This window comes from Hypomesus nipponensis, chromosome 25 (genome assembly GCF_054491055.1).
Source record: "Hypomesus nipponensis isolate SF chromosome 25, ASM5449105v1, whole genome shotgun sequence".
Taxonomy (NCBI): Eukaryota; Metazoa; Chordata; class Actinopteri; order Osmeriformes; family Osmeridae; genus Hypomesus; species Hypomesus nipponensis.
This window is the reverse complement of record NC_140385.1, coordinates 582,897-602,500: the sequence shown is the minus strand read 5'-3', so window position 1 is coordinate 602,500 and position 19,604 is coordinate 582,897. Positions and strand designations below refer to the sequence as shown.

Sequence of the window (19,604 nt, the reverse complement as noted above, 5' to 3'; positions counted from 1 at the left end):
GGGGGTCAGGCAGGGTCTAGCAGCAGGTCGTGGTTGAGGAAGCCTGGCATGGAGGAGTACAGCTCTCTGTCACTGTCAGGAACCACAGCAGGCTTCCTACTGGACACCCTGGAGGGGTCCTGGTAGGGGTCCTTACAGGACAGGGACACCTGCTTCCCCTCCAGCCAGTAGGTCACCATATCCCCCTTACCCTGGGGAAGAGAGGGGAGGGAGGGAGGGGGGAGGGGAGGAAGGAGGGGAAGGAGGGACAGTATTTGATCCATGTAGAACAGAAAGGCAGAACTAGATGTATGCATCATCTGAAGTTACAGTGTGTGTGTGTGTGTGTGTGCTGACCTTGACCTGGAGCATGCCTCTGCAGTTTAGCACGTAGCCTCCTATCTCCTCCAACAGGTAAAATGTACCGGAGCTGCACTGGATCTTCAGGGCTGAGGACACACTTCCCTAGCGTTAGCTTCCTCTGTCTCTGCCATAGACATCCTACTGTCATTGAGATTCATATTTCCCTAGCATTAGCCACTGCTGAAGATGGTCTCTTCCCTAGCATTAGCATATGCCTCCATTCTAATAGAGAGCCCAGTGTTCAGTGTGCCAGCCCTTCCCTAGCAAGCGCTAGCTCCTCACCCTCGCTGGTGGACTCCATCCTGGAGGCTGTGTTGACTGTGTCTCCAAACAAACAGTAGCGAGGCATCTTGGTGCCGACTACACCAGCCACCACCGGCCCTGCAACACACAGCCAGGAGCATGGGTTTGTGTGTGTGTGTTACCTGAGTGTATCTGCAGCAGGGTGATGGGTTTGTGTGTGTGTGTTACCTGAGTGTATCTGCAGCAGGGTGATGGGTTTGTGTGTGTGTGTTACCTGAGTGTATCTGCAGCAGGGTGATGGGTTTGTGTGTGTGTGTTACCTGAGTGTATCTGCAGCAGGGTGATGGGTTTGTGTGTGGGTGTTACCTGAGTGTATACCAGCGCGTATCTGCAGCAGGGTGTTGGGTTTGTGAGGGATTCTGAAGCTGCGACAGACAGCCACCAGGTCCAGAGCCATGCTGCAGATCTCAGACGCGTGCTGGATGCCGTTCTCCTTGGGCACACCTGACACAACCATGTCTGCTCTCTCCCAGAAACACACACATGAGACACACACAGAGACACACACAGAAACACACACACAGAGACACACACAGAGACACACACAGAAACACACACACAGAGACACACACAGAGACACACACAGAAACACACACACAGAGACACACACAGAAACACACACACAGAGACACACACAGAGAGAGCCATGGGTAGATGGAGTGAGATTTAGAGGTAGATGAATAAGAAAGGGAGAGAGAAAGAGTGGTAAATGGAGAGAGGTAGAGAGAGAGGCATAGAGAGAGGTAGAGAGAGAGGAACAGAGAGGTAGAGAGAGATGAAGAGAGAGGTAGAGAGAGAGAGGCATAGAGAGAGGGAAAGAGAGAGAGATGAAGAGAGAGAGCCAGACTCACAGGCGTCCCCTATGGTTTCCACCTTGTAGACGTCGTAGTTGTCTATGATGTCATCAAAGGTTGTGTAGAGCTTGTTGAGGAAGTCTACAACCTGGTAGGGAGTACTGGAGCTGGAGAGATGGGTGAACCCCACGATGTCACTGGAGAGAGGGGGAGGAGGGAGGGAGGGAGTGAGTACAGAGGGAAGGGGAGGAGAAGGAGGAGGAGAGGGAGGGAGGGGGAGGGAGGGGGAAGCAGGCAGGGGGAGGAGGAGGGAGAGGGAGGATGGGAGAGGAGAAGGAGCAGAGGGAGGGGGAGGATGGGAGAGGAGAGGGAGGGAGGGGGAGGGGGAGGATGGGAGAGGAGAGGGAGGGGGAGGATGGGAGAGGAGAGGCAGGAGAGGGAGGGGGAGGATGGGAGAGGAGAAGGAGGAGGGGGAGGATGGGAGAGGAGAAGGAGCAGGAGGAGGGGGAGGATGGGAGAGGAGAAGGAGGAGGGGGAGGATGGGAGAGGAGAAGGAGCAGGAGGAGAGGGAGGATGGGAGAGGAGAAGGAGGATCACCTGAAGAAGACGGTGGCACTGACGAAGCTCTGGGCCTGAGATGGTTTCCCCTGCCTCAGGTCATCTGCCACCTGACGAGGCAGCATGCCTACACACACACACACATACACAGGTGTCCAGAGGATCACACATACATGTGTGTGTGTATGGGGTGTGTGTATGGGGTGTGTCGTACTGTAAAGCAGCCGGTCTGTCTTCTGTTTCTCGTGCATCAAGTCCTGGGTCCTCTCTGCCACCAGCACCTCCAGGTGCTTACTGTACTTCTCCATCTGAAGGGCCAGGGTCAAAACCAGGGTCAACACCAGGGTCAAACCAGGGTCATCACCAGGGGCAACACCAGGGTCATCACCAGGGGCAACACCAGGGTCATCACCAGGGTCAAACCAGGGGCAACACCAGGGTCATCACCAGGGTCAAACCAGGGTCAAACCAGGGTCATCACCAGGGGCAACACCAGGGTCATCACCAGGGGCAACACCAGGGTCATCACCAGGGGCAACACCAGGTTTAAAACCAGGTGCAACACCAGGGGCAACACCAGGGTCAGGTCATGTGGAGGTCGTGTGGGGTTCGTGTGGAGGTCATGTGGAGGTCATGTGGGGGTCGTGTGGAGGTCATACCAGGTTCATCATCATGTCCACAGGGCTGACTTTGTGAGGGTTGATCCTCTGGACCACCTTCCTGATCTGCTCAAATGCAGGCCGGTGGGCGGGGTTATGAGAACGGCAGCGCCTGATAAGCTACAGAGACACAGTGTTAACCAATCAGCTTCCAGACACACACAGACCTGACCAATCAGCTTCCAGACACACCCAGACCTGACCAATCAGCTTCCAGACACACCCAGACCTGACCAATCAGCTTCCAGACACACCGAGACCTGACCAATCAGCTACCTACCTCCACGTACTCGGCAGGGCAGGGGCAGGTGTTGTCAGTCTTCCCTGAGATGAGCTCTGGCAGGGGGGGGCACCAAGCACACTCCAGAGAGGAGTCCTCCACCTGGGGGGGGGGAGGGAGGGGGGGGGGGCAGGAAGGGGGGCAGGAGAGGGGGCAGGAAGGGGGGGCAGGAAGGGGGGGCAGGAAGGGGGGCAGGAGAGGGGGGGCAGGGAGGGGAGCAGGAAGGGGAGAGATTGGAAGCAGGAAAGATAGTTATTTTTAGTGGGTGGTGATGGGACGGTGTTGGCATGGTGATTGGATGGTGTTGGCATGGAGATGGATGACCAGCAGGATGTCTGATGCCATGCTTGTTGCCGTATCGATTTAAACAGTCCCTGCGTCCACTGATGAATGACCTTTGACCTTCACCCACAGACATGACCTGTGAGATGATGACTTGGGTCAGCCAGGATGTCAGGGAACGAACACGAGAATGACACACACACACACATACTTACAGGGACAGGGTCGCTGCGAGTAGCGATCTCCAGCAGGATTATGGAATAACTGCAAAAATACAGAAGAATCTGTACATCTGTATTCACGTGTGTGTGTGTGTGTGTGTACCTGAACACATCTCCAGCCAGGGTGTGTGTGTGTGTGTGTACCTGAACACATCTCCAGCCAGGGTGTGTGTGTGTGTGTGTGTGTACCTGAACACATCTCCAGCCAGGGTGTGTGTGTGTGTGTGTACCTGAACACATCTCCAGGCAGGGTGTGTGTGTGTGTGTGTGTACCTGAACACATCTCCAGGCAGGGTGGGCTCCAGGTTGCAGTTGTGACACTCAGGGGGCGTGTACACCTCCTGTAGTCTCTGCTGATAGGTCGTCAGGGGCTCAGCCATGTCCTCTCTCCGATAGGTGGACAGCCCGTAGTCTAGGAGGAGGTTTCCAAAAAGAGGTTTATGAAAAGTTGGAAAAATATTTTCAACAAAAGGTTTCAAAAAAGAGGTTTTGAAAGGTTGAAAAAATATTTTATTTTATATATTTCATATATTTCAAATGTATACCCATATATATAGGGGGAAGAGGTAAGATGGGAGGGGTCAGTTTAGTTAGGTTAAGTAGTTGAGTTAGTTGAGTTAGTCTAGTGAAGAAGTGAGTTAGTTTAGTTTGTCAGTAGTTAGTTAGTTTGGTATGAGATAGTTTGGTATGAGTTAGTTCGGTGTGAGTTAGTTTGGTATGAGATGGTTTGGTATGAGTTAGTTCGGTATGAGTTAGTTTGGTATGAGATAGTTTGGTATGAGATAGTTTGGTATGAGTTAGTTCGGTATGAGTTAGTTTGGTATGAGATAGTTTGGTATGAGTTAGTTCGGTATGAGTTAGTTTGGTATGAGTTAGTTTGGTATGAGTTAGTTCGGTATGAGTTAGTTTGGTATGAGTTAATTTGGTATGAGTTAGTTTGGTATGAGTTAGTTTGGTACCTGTGATCTTGCAGACCCAGCGGTCGTCAAGGACACAGTTGAGTGACTTGAGGTGCCCGTGACACACCTTGTGTTGGTGCAGGTAGGCCATACCCCGGGCGATATCTGTAGCAAAGGAGAACCTGCACACACACACACACATATACACACACATATACACACATATACCCACACACACATATACACACATATACACACATATACACACACACGAGTGTGAGAAGGGAGAAGTTCAGGGTTTTTTCCTCAGGTGTGTGTGTGTGTGTGTGTGTGTGTGTGTGTGTGTGTGGTACCTGAAGCCCCAGTTCAGGGGTATCTCCTCATTCAGCAGCACGTCATTCAGACTGCCTTTGGGGCAGTACTCTGTTACTATGGCAACATTGGGAACCTCCACACAGCCTCCGTAGAACTTACACAAGTTAGGATGGTCCAGCTCCCTGAGAGAGACACACTCAGAGATGTGTGTCTGTGTGTGAGAGAGAGAGTGTATGTGTGACAGAATGTGTGTGTGTGTGTGTGTGTATGTGTGTATGTGTGACAGAATGTGTGTGTGTGTGTGTGTGTATGTGTGTATGTGTGACAGAATGTGTGTGTGTGTGTGTGTGTGTATGTGTGACAGAATGTGTGTGTGTGTGTGTATGTGTGTATGTGTGACAGAATGTGTGTGTGTGTGTGTGTGTATGTGTGACAGAATGTGTGTGTGTGTGTGTGTGTATGTGTGACAGAATGTTTGTGTGTGTGTATGTGTGACAGAATGTGTGTGTGTGTGTGTGTGTGTGTGAATGTGCGTCTCACCTGACTCGTTTGACCTCTTGCCTGATGGACTTGGAGAGGGAGAAGGTTTTGGTGTGGATCCTCTTGATCGCCACAGATCTGCCGTCACTAAGACAGAGAGGCTCACACAGGTGAGTCTGTGTGTGTGTGTATGGTGTGTGTGTGTATGGTGTGTGTGTGTGTGTGTGTGTGTATGGTGTGTGTATGGTGTGTGTGTGTGTGTGTGTGTGTGTGTGCGGTGTGTGTGGTGTGTGTGCTACCCACTACATCCCGGTGAGTGTGAAGAGGTGTTTGCGGGAGGCGTGCTGGGTGGTGCAGGAGCTGAGCGCAGTGACACAGCTGGTGTTGGAGTCGCTGTTGGCCAGAGGAACACTGATGACGCTGGTGGTCCTGGTCATCTGGTCTGGAGAGGGAGATAGTCAGTGTTCTCCTCCCCTCCTTTCCCCTTCCCTCCCTCCCTTCCTCTCCTCTCTTCTCTTTCTCACCTTGTTTGATCTGTCCATATTCTATGATCCAGCTCTCGTCCCAGAACATCCTCTGCTTCTGGTACCTGAACCACTGAAACACATAGGAGAACAGCTTAGTGTGTGTGTGTGTGTGTGTGTGCGTGAGAGAGAGAGAGAGAGAGAGAGAGAGAGAGACACCCACCATGGCAGTGCAGAAGAAGCTGATGCTGACCAGGGCAGCAGGCAGGCTGATGGCCAGCTTGATGGAGGTGCTCATGGGACACTCTCCACAGTCAGCAGGACAGGTGGAGCACTGCTCATCCTGCTCACACACACTGTTCCCACAGTCTGCACACACACACACACACACACACACTAAGCTGTTACCACAGTCTACACACACACACACTAAGCTGTTACCACAGTCTACACACACACACACTAAGCTGTTACCACAGTCTACACGCACACACACTAAGCTGTTGCAACAGTCTACACACATACACACACTAAGCTGTTATCACAGTCTACACACACACACACACTAAGCTGTTATCACAGTCTACACACACTAAACTGTTACCACAGTCTACACACACACACACTAAGCTGTTGCAACAGTCTACACACACACACTAAGCTGTTATCATAGTCTACACACACACACACACACTAAGCTGTTACCACAGTCTACACACACTAAACTGTTACCACAGTCTACACCCACACACACTAAGCTGTTGCAACAGTCTACACACACACACACACACTCTAGGCTGTTCCCACAGTCTGCACAAACACACACACACAATGTTCCGTACGTGTTGCGGGCAGCACGGTGCTCTTGGCTTCCAGGGCCACCTGCATGAGTCCCACTCTGATGTGAGCAATCAGGGAGGTCAGCCCCACATGGGTCAGCACCACCTGCAGCACACACACCTTCCTGTTACATCACTTCCTGTTACACTGGGACTTCATCTTACATCCCTGCCTGTTAACTGTTTACAACACGTCACCTTCTTATTCATTTACATTTAGTCATTTAGCAGACGCTCTCATCCAGAGCAACTTACAGTAAGTACAGGGACATTCCCCCCGAGGCAAGTAGGGTGAAGTTGCAAGTAGGGTGTGCAAAACGTCATTCGCACAGCAGGGAATCGAACCGGCAAACTTCTGATTACAAGCCCGATTCCCTAACCACTCAGCCACCTGATTCCCTCCTTAATTCATTGAACAGCCCCGTTTATCCAAAGTTAAATGTACTTGTATGTCAGTGCATGGGAGTGTGTGTGTGTGTGTGTGTGTGAGTCACACCTTGGCAGTCCAGTTGGTCTGGGTCATCTTGCCAGAAGTGGAGATGGTGTGTGTGAAGATCTGACCGTCATCTGGAATCCAGGGACCACAGATCCTCTCCGAAGTCTGGGGAGAGGGAGGGGAGAGAGGGAGGAGAGAGGGAGGAGAGAGGGAGGAGAGAGGGAGGGGGAGAGGGAGAAGAGAGGGAGGAGAGAGGGAGGAGAGAGGGGGGAGAGAGGGAGGAGAGAGGGAGAAGAGAGGGGGGAGAGAGGGGAGAGAGAGGGAGGAGAGAGGGAGGAGAGGGAGGGGAGGAGAGGGGGAGAGAGGGAGGAGAGGGAGGGGAGAGAGGGGGAGAGAGGGAGGAGAGAGGGAGGAGAGAAGGGGGAGAGAGGGAGGAGAGAGGGGGGAGAGAGGGGGAGAGAGGGGGGAGAGCAGGGGAGAGAGGGAGGGAGGGATGGATGGAAAAAGAAAGAAAAATAAGTGAGAAGCAGAATTGATGAACTGATGCCTCTCGGCATGTGTATATGCATGTGTGTGTGTGTGTGTGCGTGTATATGCATGTGTGTGTGTGTGTGTGTGTGTGTACCATGTATCCTAAGGGGCAGGAGTGGATGTTGGCGTGGTGGATGCAGCAGTTGTCTTCGTTAGCATCTCTCCAGTTGGCAGGACATTCATGGTCCTCACAGAAGCTCTTGGCTGCAGCTACATCCACGATGGAGCTGACACACACACACCCACACACACACAGACACACACAGACACACACACAGAGACACACACACCAGAGAAGAGGTTATGCGCACCTGACAGATGTTCCAAACACACCAAGAAGTTCACACAGAAACCCACCACACACGCACACCACACGCACACCACACACACACACACACACACCACACACACACACACCTGCGTGTGAAGATGCTGTTGTCCAGGGCCCACTGGTAGAAGCTGTCCTGGGTGGTGACAGAGTAGGACACGTTGAACACCTCCCCAACCTTCACTGTGTCTGGTGGTCTGTCCACCCACGCCATCTCGAGCCCTGCACACACACACACACGCACACACACACACGCATGAACATATACACACTCACGCATTCATACACACACGCATGCACACATACACACGCAATTTTAAAAAAAATCGAAAGGTAAAATGCCTACGCATATTTGTCGATCTTTTCAAATTCGACTTTTTACATTTGAACATTTCACCAACCTCCGCAGTCGATCATGTTCAGCTCGTCAGGCTTGTCCAGGGGCCAGCAGTCGTACTCGCTGTTGTCCAGGTCGTGCCAACCAAAAACCGGACCCCCAAACAGCAGCTCCGTAGCCTGGATGAAAGGAGAAATTGAGGAAAAAAAGTAAATACATACAGTAAAAAAATGAGTTGGTTCCATTCATACATTTGTGGAAGACTTTTCAAACGGTTCAGCATTGTGGATGTGTTAATAGACTGCTTAAGTTTACTGACCATGGCTAAAAGACAGTAACTTTTCAAATAAATCATATTTTCAAAGCGTATTTCTCATCTGCGTCTCTGACCGCTAACAGGCGCAAATGACGATTAGGATGAAGGGAGGGAGAGGGTGAGAGATGAGGGAAGGGGGTGAGAGGATGAGGGGAGGGGGGGGGGGGTAGAAGATGAGGTGAGGGAGGGTTAGAAGATAAGGGAGGGGGGGGGCGTGAGAGGATGAGGGGTGGGAGGGTGAGAGGATGGAGTGCGTTCCTATTACCTTCGAATATCAATCTTGACTCGTTCACTCCTAACATATGATGAAAAAAAGCAGTTGATTTCACATTTCAAATGTTAACGGTGCTGCACCATGACGAAACACCATCCAGTATCTGTTTCGTGAAGTTAGCAGCGGTCGCGTTCTTGGTCACAGCGTTTTTAGGTGAACAGCGACATCCTCTGGACAAGCCAGGCAGCTACAGCAGCTGAACCGCCGTGTTGTGTTCATTCAGAACGAGGTTTGACCGGCTGGACGTGGAGACGACCCCCCGTCTTTATGAAGATGGAAGACGACACACAGCAAAGAATACACATTTTAATATCGGGGAATAATCCCAAATTGAGATCGTCCAATTGTTAATAAAAGTTTGAGGTATGTAGATTGTCCTTTTAATTCACTGTGGAGTGCCTTTGTTTGGTTTTAGGCTAGCGAGCGAGCTAACGTCTATTTTGGGGACATCGCTAGCTAGCTAGCTGTTTATCTTTTCTAGCAGACTTAACACATACTATGATAACACTGACACGTCTCGAAGTACAATGGCTCCACTTTAGTATGTATTTATCAGCTATTGTTAGTTAGCTCGTCTCACGGTACGTTTGATATAGCGAGACAAATGGCTAGCTGATTGGTCAGCTGAACTGTACGCAGTTACAGCTTCTAAGCAATCAGTCTTTCTCCAGCCAGGTTAGTACCATCCGCTAGCTATCTACCTTTACCGAATTCAAAACATCATCAACTCCAAGCCTAGATACAATGTTATCTGTCATCAAATCGTATTCAACTATCTAACCAGCGTCAAGGTGGGCAAGTTGACGGAAGTACGGATCATGATTACAGTAGGTAAAGTTGTGGCGGTTACCTTAATCTCTCTTCCTCTCTCTTTCTCTCAATTTCATCCTCTTCCTCCCTCCATCTCTCTCCTCTTCCCCCCTCCATCTCTCTCCTTTTCCCCCTTCTCTCTCTCTCTCTCTCCCCCTCTCCCTCTCCCTCTCCCTCTCCCTCTCCCTCTCCCTCTCTCTCAGCTGTAACCAACAGCATTGTTTCCAGTGATGGTTAAAGCCCTCTAGCCTCACTTCCTTGGCTGTGTGTGTGGAGTGCAGATGGGGAAGTACTTCTGCAGTGAAACAGACATTCTGAGTGGCTGGGACCAGGTGCTGATGGCCTTCTGGCTGCGCTACCCCAACCCCTTCAGGTGACACACACACTACCCCAACCCCTTCAGGACACACACACTACCCCAACCCCTTCAGGACACACACACACACACTACCCCAACCCCTTCAGGACACACACACACACTACCCTAACCCCTTCAGGACACACACACTACCCCAACCCCTTCAGGTGACACACACACACACACACTACCCTAACCCCTTCAGGACACACACACTACCCCAACCCCTTCAGGTGACACACACACACACACTACCCCAACCCCTTCAGGTGACACACACACACACACTACCCCAACCCCTTCAGGTGACACACACATTCACGCTCAAGTCACTCACACACATCCCCTCCCTGTGTAGTTTGTGCTGACCCCTGACCTCTGACCCCAGCACCCATGTCCTGACGGAGGACGTGGTGTTCCGGGAGCTGACCGCAGACAGGCGTTTGTTGTCACGGCGACTGCTGACCAAGACCAATCGCCTTCCTCGCTGGGCGGAGAAGGTATTCCCAGCACACCTCTCCAGGTGTGTCTACATTCTGGAAGATTCTGTGGTCGACCCACACACACACCAAATGACCACAACCTCCTGGAACCTCAACCACAACACTCTGATGGTAAGACACACACACAACATTACCATAACACTCTGATGGTGACACACACACTTCTATCCTTGTACTTTAATGTGTGTGTGTGTGTGTGTCCAGACCGTAGTGGAGAGGTGTGTGTTTCAGCAGGAGGCTGACAAGACTCACCTGAAGAGGGAAGCATGGCTCTCCTCTGGAGTCTATGGGCTCTCCAGACCTATCCAGGTACACACACACACACAGCATGGCTCTCCTCTGGAGTCTATGGGCTCTCCAGACCTATCCAGGTACACACACACACACAGCATGGCTCTCCTCTGGAGTCTATGGGCTCTCCAGACCTATCCAGGTACACACACACACACAGCATGGCTCTCCTCTGGAGTCTATGGGCTCTCCAGACCTATCCAGGTACACACACACACACAGCATGGCTCTCCTCTGGAGTCTATGGGCTCTCCAGACCTATCCAGGTACACACACACACACAGCATGGCTCTCCTCTGGAGTCTATGGGCTCTCCAGACCTATCCAGGTACACACACACACACAGCATGGCTCTCCTCTGGAGTCTATGGGCTCTCCAGACCTATCCAGGTACACACACACACACAGCATGGCTCTCCTCTGGAGTCTATGGGCTCTCCAGACCTATCCAGGTACACACACACACACAGCATGGCTCTCCTCTGGAGTCTATGGGCTCTCCAGACCTATCCAGGTACACACACACACACAGCATGGCTCTCCTCTGGAGTCTATGGGCTCTCCAGACCTATCCAGGTACACACACACACACTGCATGGCTCTCCTCTGGAGTCTATGGGCTCTCCAGACCTATCCAGGTACACACACACACACAGCATGGCTCTCCTCTGGAGTCTATGGGCTCTCCAGACCTATCCAGGTACACACACACACACAGCATGGCTCTCCTCTGGAGTCTATGGGCTCTCCAGACCTATCCAGGTACACACACACACACAGCATGGCTCTCCTCTGGAGTCTATGGGCTCTCCAGACCTATCCAGGTACACACACACACAGCATGGCTCTCCTCTGGAGTCTATGGGCTCTCCAGACCTATCCAGGTACACACACACACACAGCATGGCTCTCCTCTGGAGTCTATGGGCTCTCCAGACCTATCCAGGTACACACACACACACAGCATGGCTCTCCTCTGGAGTCTATGGGCTCTCCAGACCTATCCAGGTACACACACACACAGCATGGCTCTCCTCTGGAGTCTATGGGCTCTCCAGACCTATCCAGGTACACACACACACACAGCATGGCTCTCCTCTGGAGTCTATGGGCTCTCCAGACCTATCCAGGTACACACACACACACAGCATGGCTCTCCTCTGGAGTCTATGGGCTCTCCAGACCTATCCAGGTACACACACACACACAGCATGGCTCTCCTCTGGAGTCTATGGGCTCTCCAGACCTATCCAGGTACACACACACACACACAGCATGGCTCTCCTCTGGAGTCTATGGGCTCTCCAGACCTATCCAGGTACACACACACACACAGCATGGCTCTCCTCTGGAGTCTATGGGCTCTCCAGACCTATCCAGGTACACACACACACACAGCATGGCTCTCCTCTGGAGTCTATGGGCTCTCCAGACCTATCCAGGTACACACACACACACAGCATGGCTCTCCTCTGGAGTCTATGGGCTCTCCAGACCTATCCAGGTACACACACACACACAGCATGGCTCTCCTCTGGAGTCTATGGGCTCTCCAGACCTATCCAGGTACACACACACACACAGCATGGCTCTCCTCTGGAGTCTATGGGCTCTCCAGACCTATCCAGGTACACACACACACACAGCATGGCTCTCCTCTGGAGTCTATGGGCTCTCCAGACCTATCCAGGTACACACACACACACAGCATGGCTCTCCTCTGGAGTCTATGGGCTCTCCAGACCTATCCAGGTACACACACACACACAGCATGGCTCTCCTCTGGAGTCTATGGGCTCTCCAGACCTATCCAGGTACACACACACACACACACACAGCATGGCTCTCCTCTGGAGTCTATGGGCTCTCCAGACCTATCCAGGTACACACACACACACAGCATGGCTCTCCTCTGGAGTCTATGGGCTCTCCAGACCTATCCAGGTACACACACACACAAACACACAGCATGGCTCTCCTCTGGAGTCTATGGGCTCTCCAGACCTATCCAGGTACACACACACACACACAGCATGGCTCTCCTCTGGAGTCTATGGGCTCTCCAGACCTATCCAGGTACACACACACACACACACACAGCATGGCTCTCCTCTGGAGTCTATGGGCTCTCCAGACCTATCCAGGTACACACACACACACACACACACACCCAGCATGGCTCTCCTCTGGAGTCTATGGGCTCTCCAGACCTATCCAGGTACACACACACACACACACACAGCATGGCTCTCCTCTGGAGTCTATGGGCTCTCCAGACCTATCCAGGTACACACACACACACACACACACACACACACACACACAGCATGGCTCTCCTCTGGAGTCTATGGGCTCTCCAGACCTATCCAGGTACACACACACACACACACACAGCATGGCTCTCCTCTGGAGTCTATGGGCTCTCCAGACCTATCCAGGTACACACACACACACACACACACACACACACACACAGCATGGCTCTCCTCTGGAGTCTATGGGCTCTCCAGACCTATCCAGGTACACACACACACACACACACAGCATGGCTCTCCTCTGGAGTCTATGGGCTCTCCAGACCTATCCAGGTACACACACACACACACACACAGCATGGCTCTCCTCTGGAGTCTATGGGCTCTCCAGACCTATCCAGGTACACACACACACACACACACACACACACACACAGCATGGCTCTCCTCTGGAGTCTATGGGCTCTCCAGACCTATCCAGGTACACACACACACACACAGCATGGCTCTCCTCTGGAGTCTATGGGCTCTCCAGACCTATCCAGGTACACACACACACACACAGCATGGCTCTCCTCTGGAGTCTATGGGCTCTCCAGACCTATCCAGGTACACACACACACACACAGCATGGCTCTCCTCTGGAGTCTATGGGCTCTCCAGACCTATCCAGGTACACACACACACACACACACAGCATGGCTCTCCTCTGGAGTCTATGGGCTCTCCAGACCTATCCAGGTACACACACACACACACACACAGCATGGCTCTCCTCTGGAGTCTATGGGCTCTCCAGACCTATCCAGGTACACACACACACAGCATGGCTCTCCTCTGGAGTCTATGGGCTCTCCAGACCTATCCAGGTACACACACACACAGCATGGCTCTCCTCTGGAGTCTATGGGCTCTCCAGACCTATCCAGGTACACACACACACAGCATGGCTCTCCTCTGGAGTCTATGGGCTCTCCAGACCTATCCAGGTACACACACACACACAGCATGGCTCTCCTCTGGAGTCTATGGGCTCTCCAGACCTATCCAGGTACACACACACACACACACACAGCATGGCTCTCCTCTGGAGTCTATGGGCTCTCCAGACCTATCCAGGTACACACACACACACACACACAGCATGGCTCTCCTCTGGAGTCTATGGGCTCTCCAGACCTATCCAGGTACACACACACACACACACACACACACAGCATGGCTCTCCTCTGGAGTCTATGGGCTCTCCAGACCTATCCAGGTACACACACACACACACACACAGCATGGCTCTCCTCTGGAGTCTATGGGCTCTCCAGACCTATCCAGGTACACACACACACACACACACACACACACACAGCATGGCTCTCCTCTGGAGTCTATGGGCTCTCCAGACCTATCCAGGTACACACACACACACAGCATGGCTCTCCTCTGGAGTCTATGGGCTCTCCAGACCTATCCAGGTACACACACACACACACACACACACACACACACAGCATGGCTCTCCTCTGGAGTCTATGGGCTCTCCAGACCTATCCAGGTACACACACACACACAGCATGGCTCTCCTCTGGAGTCTATGGGCTCTCCAGACCTATCCAGGTACACACACACACACACAGCATGGCTCTCCTCTGGAGTCTATGGGCTCTCCAGACCTATCCAGGTACACACACACACACACACACACACAGCATGGCTCTCCTCTGGAGTCTATGGGCTCTCCAGACCTATCCAGGTACACACACACACACACACACACACACACACACAGCATGGCTCTCCTCTGGAGTCTATGGGCTCTCCAGACCTATCCAGGTACACACACACACACACACACACACACACAGCATGGCTCTCCTCTGGAGTCTATGGGCTCTCCAGACCTATCCAGGTACACACACACACACACACACACACACACACACAGCATGGCTCTCCTCTGGAGTCTATGGGCTCTCCAGACCTATCCAGGTACACACACACACACACACACACACACACAGCATGGCTCTCCTCTGGAGTCTATGGGCTCTCCAGACCTATCCAGGTACACACACACACACACACACACACACACACACACACAGCATGGCTCTCCTCTGGAGTCTATGGGCTCTCCAGACCTATCCAGGTACACACACACACACACACACACAGCATGGCTCTCCTCTGGAGTCTATGGGCTCTCCAGACCTATCCAGGTACACACACACACACACACACACACACACACACACACAGCATGGCTCTCCTCTGGAGTCTATGGGCTCTCCAGACCTATCCAGGTACACACACACACACAGCATGGCTCTCCTCTGGAGTCTATGGGCTCTCCAGACCTATCCAGGTACACACACACACACACACACACACAGCATGGCTCTCCTCTGGAGTCTATGGGCTCTCCAGACCTATCCAGGTACACACACACACACACACACACACACACACACACACACACACACACACACAGCATGGCTCTCCTCTGGAGTCTATGGGCTCTCCAGACCTATCCAGGTACACACACACACACACACACACACACACACACACAGCATGGCTCTCCTCTGGAGTCTATGGGCTCTCCAGACCTATCCAGGTACACACACACACACACACACACACACACACAGCATGGCTCTCCTCTGGAGTCTATGGGCTCTCCAGACCTATCCAGGTACACACACACACACACACACACACACAGCATGGCTCTCCTCTGGAGTCTATGGGCTCTCCAGACCTATCCAGGTACACACACACACACACACACACACACACACACACAGCATGGCTCTCCTCTGGAGTCTATGGGCTCTCCAGACCTATCCAGGTACACACACACACACACACACACACACACACACACACACAGCATGGCTCTCCTCTGGAGTCTATGGGCTCTCCAGACCTATCCAGGTACACACACACACACACACACACACAGCATGGCTCTCCTCTGGAGTCTATGGGCTCTCCAGACCTATCCAGGTACACACACACACACACACAGCATGGCTCTCCTCTGGAGTCTATGGGCTCTCCAGACCTATCCAGGTACACACACACACACACACACACACACACAGCATGGCTCTCCTCTGGAGTCTATGGGCTCTCCAGACCTATCCAGGTACACACACACACACACACACAGCATGGCTCTCCTCTGGAGTCTATGGGCTCTCCAGACCTATCCAGGTACACACACACACACACACACAGCATGGCTCTCCTCTGGAGTCTATGGGCTCTCCAGACCTATCCAGGTACACACACACACACACACACACACACACACAGCATGGCTCTCCTCTGGAGTCTATGGGCTCTCCAGACCTATCCAGGTACACACACACACACACACACAGCATGGCTCTCCTCTGGAGTCTATGGGCTCTCCAGACCTATCCAGGTACACACACACACACACACACACACAGCATGGCTCTCCTCTGGAGTCTATGGGCTCTCCAGACCTATCCAGGTACACACACACACACACACACAGCATGGCTCTCCTCTGGAGTCTATGGGCTCTCCAGACCTATCCAGGTACACACACACACACACACACACACAGCATGGCTCTCCTCTGGAGTCTATGGGCTCTCCAGACCTATCCAGGTACACACACACACACACACACACACAGCATGGCTCTCCTCTGGAGTCTATGGGCTCTCCAGACCTATCCAGGTACACACACACACACACACAGCATGGCTCTCCTCTGGAGTCTATGGGCTCTCCAGACCTATCCAGGTACACACACACACACACACACACACACACACACACACAGCATGGCTCTCCTCTGGAGTCTATGGGCTCTCCAGACCTATCCAGGTACACACACACACACACACACACACAGCATGGCTCTCCTCTGGAGTCTATGGGCTCTCCAGACCTATCCAGGTACACACACACACACACACACAGCATGGCTCTCCTCTGGAGTCTATGGGCTCTCCAGACCTATCCAGGTACACACACACACACACACACAGCATGGCTCTCCTCTGGAGTCTATGGGCTCTCCAGACCTATCCAGGTACACACACACACACACACACAGCATGGCTCTCCTCTGGAGTCTATGGGCTCTCCAGACCTATCCAGGTACACACACACACACACACACACACACACACACACACAGCATGGCTCTCCTCTGGAGTCTATGGGCTCTCCAGACCTATCCAGGTACACACACACACACACACAGCATGGCTCTCCTCTGGAGTCTATGGGCTCTCCAGACCTATCCAGGTACACACACACACACACACACACACAGCATGGCTCTCCTCTGGAGTCTATGGGCTCTCCAGACCTATCCAGGTACACACACACACACAGCATGGCTCTCCTCTGGAGTCTATGGGCTCTCCAGACCTATCCAGGTACACACACACACACAGCATGGCTCTCCTCTGGAGTCTATGGGCTCTCCAGACCTATCCAGGTACACACACACACACAGCATGGCTCTCCTCTGGAGTCTATGGGCTCTCCAGACCTATCCAGGTACACACACACACACAGCATGGCTCTCCTCTGGAGTCTATGGGCTCTCCAGACCTATCCAGGTAAACACACACACACACACACACACACGCAGCATGGCTCTCCTCTGGAGTCTATGGGCTCTCCAGACCTATCCAGGTACACACACACACGCAGCATGGCTCTCCTCTGGAGTCTATGGGCTCTCCAGACCTATCCAGGTACACACACACACACGCAGCATGACTCTCCTCTGGAGTCTATGGGCTCCCCAGACCTATCCAGGTACACACACACACACACACACTTGATAGACCCTGGCTAACCCTCCCTTCCTCTCAGGAGTTTGGCCTGGCAAGGTTTAAGAGTAATCAGATGAAAGCTGTGAAGGGGCTGGAGTACGCACTCTCCAAACTGCAGAGTATGTACACACGCACACACTCTCTTTCTCGCTCTGTCTTTCTCACCCCCCCCCCTCTCTCTCTCTCACACACCCTCACACACACACACCCTCTCTCTCACACACCCTCACACACACACACCCTCTCTCTCACACACCCTCACACACACACACCCTCTCTCTCACACACCCTCACACACACACACCCTCTCACACACCCTCTCTCTCACACACCCTCTCTCTCACACACCCTCACACACACACACCCTCTCTCTCACACACCCTCACACACACACACCCTCTCTCTCACACACCCTCACACACACACACCCTCTCTCTCACACACCCTCACACACACACACCCTCTCTCTCACACACCCTCACACACACACACCCTCTCTCTCACACACCCTCACACACACACACCCTCTCTCTCACACACCCTCACACACACACACCCTCTCTCTCACACACCCTCACACACACACACCCTCTCTCTCACACACCCTCACACACACACACCCTCTCTCTCACACACCCTCACACACACACACCCTCTCTCTCACACACCCTCTCTCTCACACACCCTCTCTCTCACACACCCTCACACACACACACCCTCTCTCTCACACACCCTCACACACACACACCCTCTCTCTCACACACCCTCACACACACACACCCTCTCTCTCACACACCCTCACACACACACACCCTCTCTCTCACACACCCTCACACACACACACCCTCTCTCTCACACACCCTCACACACACACACCCTCTCTCTCACACACCCTCACACACACACACCCTCTCTCTCACACACCCTCACACACACACACCCTCTCTCTCACACACCCTCACACACACACACCCTCTCTCTCACACACCCTCACACACACACACCCTCTCTCTCACACACCCTCACACACACACACCCTCTCTCTCACACACCCTCACACACACACACCCTCTCTCTCACACACCCTCACACACACACACCCTCTCTCTCACACACCCTCACACACACACACCCTCTCTCTCACACACCCTCACACACACACACCCTCTCTCTCACACACCCTCACACACACACACCCTCTCTCTCACACACACACAGTCAGTGTCTCCACACCTGACCGGTTCCTCCTCTCCTCCACAACAGAGATGCCCCACTGTCCCCTTGGCGACCAGGAATCAGAGAAGCCAAAGTCCTTGCCGCCTCCAGCCGCCTCCACTACCCAGAAGCCTCAGCAGTTTGCATGACCCCTGATTGCACTTCCTGGTTACACACCTCTTTATTTCCAGTATATCTGTATCTACCAGAGCTAACACTCAGGACACAGTTCAATGATCATTCATGCTTTATTATTTTTTCATTATTGGTTTTCATAGTTGTATCTGTGACATCTTTTTTTAATCTATATATTTTTGTATGTAATTCTGCAGTGTTATCATTAGCCTATGTTGAAATTGAAACTTGTCTACTTTAAACATGTTTGTGCAACTGACAGAGCATGCCTCATCAGAGCTAGTCAGCAGATCGCTTTATCAGTTACAAATCTCATATCAGGTGTTCTCCTTCTACCACACTCCCATTTGCTCGGGAAACACAAACTTGTGACTAGACAGAAGCAGCAAATAAGAGAGTTTAATATGAGCAATATTAATAATGTGCCCGCCTCGGCATGTAGCTACACATATTGAAGATGACGTCCATTAGACGTTTTATACGTTGCGTAGAAAAGGATAAAATAAAAAGGATTAAAGTACAACACTGCGTTGTCTGATCGTGTTTGCATGTG

The 19,604-nt window shown here is 52.4% G+C and overlaps 2 protein-coding genes across 3 annotated transcripts; one reads left to right on the top strand and one right to left on the bottom strand.

Moving 5' to 3' along the window:
• Positions 1-5: 5 nt before the first annotated feature.
• LOC146221547 (atrial natriuretic peptide receptor 1) lies at positions 6-9,478 on the bottom strand. The gene is made up of 23 exons (XM_084692040.1): positions 9,440-9,478; positions 8,133-8,247; positions 7,821-7,953; positions 7,498-7,630; positions 6,933-7,037; positions 6,440-6,542; positions 5,821-5,966; positions 5,658-5,730; positions 5,437-5,575; positions 5,194-5,280; positions 4,692-4,835; positions 4,399-4,520; positions 3,713-3,851; positions 3,434-3,482; positions 2,937-3,038; positions 2,657-2,776; positions 2,212-2,305; positions 2,037-2,124; positions 1,497-1,636; positions 952-1,104; positions 625-723; positions 337-428; positions 6-191 (listed from the first exon to the last, which is right to left on the bottom strand). Exons 1-23 carry the CDS (start codon positions 9,476-9,478, stop codon positions 6-8), a joined length of 2,601 nt encoding a protein of 866 aa, XP_084548166.1.
• prelid1b (PRELI domain containing 1b) lies at positions 8,688-19,576 on the top strand. Of its 2 annotated transcripts, XM_084691924.1 has the most exons (6): positions 8,698-9,021; positions 9,672-9,841; positions 10,215-10,440; positions 10,534-10,638; positions 17,742-17,820; positions 18,965-19,576. In XM_084691924.1, the coding sequence occupies exons 2-6, from the start codon at positions 9,750-9,752 to the stop codon at positions 19,063-19,065; spliced, it is 603 nt and encodes a 200-aa protein (XP_084548050.1). In that variant the 5' UTR covers positions 8,698-9,021; positions 9,672-9,749; the 3' UTR covers positions 19,066-19,576. The 2 variants fall into 2 exon arrangements, with proteins under 2 accessions (XP_084548051.1, XP_084548050.1); XM_084691925.1 differs by lacking the exon at positions 17,742-17,820 and having other exon boundaries at positions 8,688-9,021.
• Positions 19,577-19,604: the final 28 nt, after the last annotated feature.

What these genes read in the sequence shown, in the direction of transcription:
- prelid1b (XM_084691924.1), top strand. Translation starts at nt 9,750, where the DNA reads ATGGGGAAGTACTTCTGCAGTGAAACAGACATTCTGAGTGGCTGGGAC. An exon ending in CGCTACCCCAACCCCTTCAG is followed by an intron (nt 9,842 to 10,214) that starts GTGACACACACA and finishes CTCTGACCCCAG; the next exon opens with CACCCATGTCCTGACGGAGG. An exon ending in TCAACCACAACACTCTGATG is followed by an intron (nt 10,441 to 10,533) that starts GTAAGACACACA and finishes GTGTGTGTCCAG; the next exon opens with ACCGTAGTGGAGAGGTGTGT.
- LOC146221547 (XM_084692040.1), bottom strand. Translation starts at nt 9,478, where the DNA reads ATGATCCGTACTTCCGTCAACTTGCCCACCTTGACGCTG. An exon ending in ACGCGCTGGTATACACTCAG is followed by an intron (nt 724 to 951) that starts GTAACACCCACA and finishes TGTGTGTTGCAG; the next exon opens with GGCCGGTGGTGGCTGGTGTA. An exon ending in GATGGAGTCCACCAGCGAGG is followed by an intron (nt 429 to 624) that starts GTGAGGAGCTAG and finishes GTGTGTCCTCAG; the next exon opens with CCCTGAAGATCCAGTGCAGC.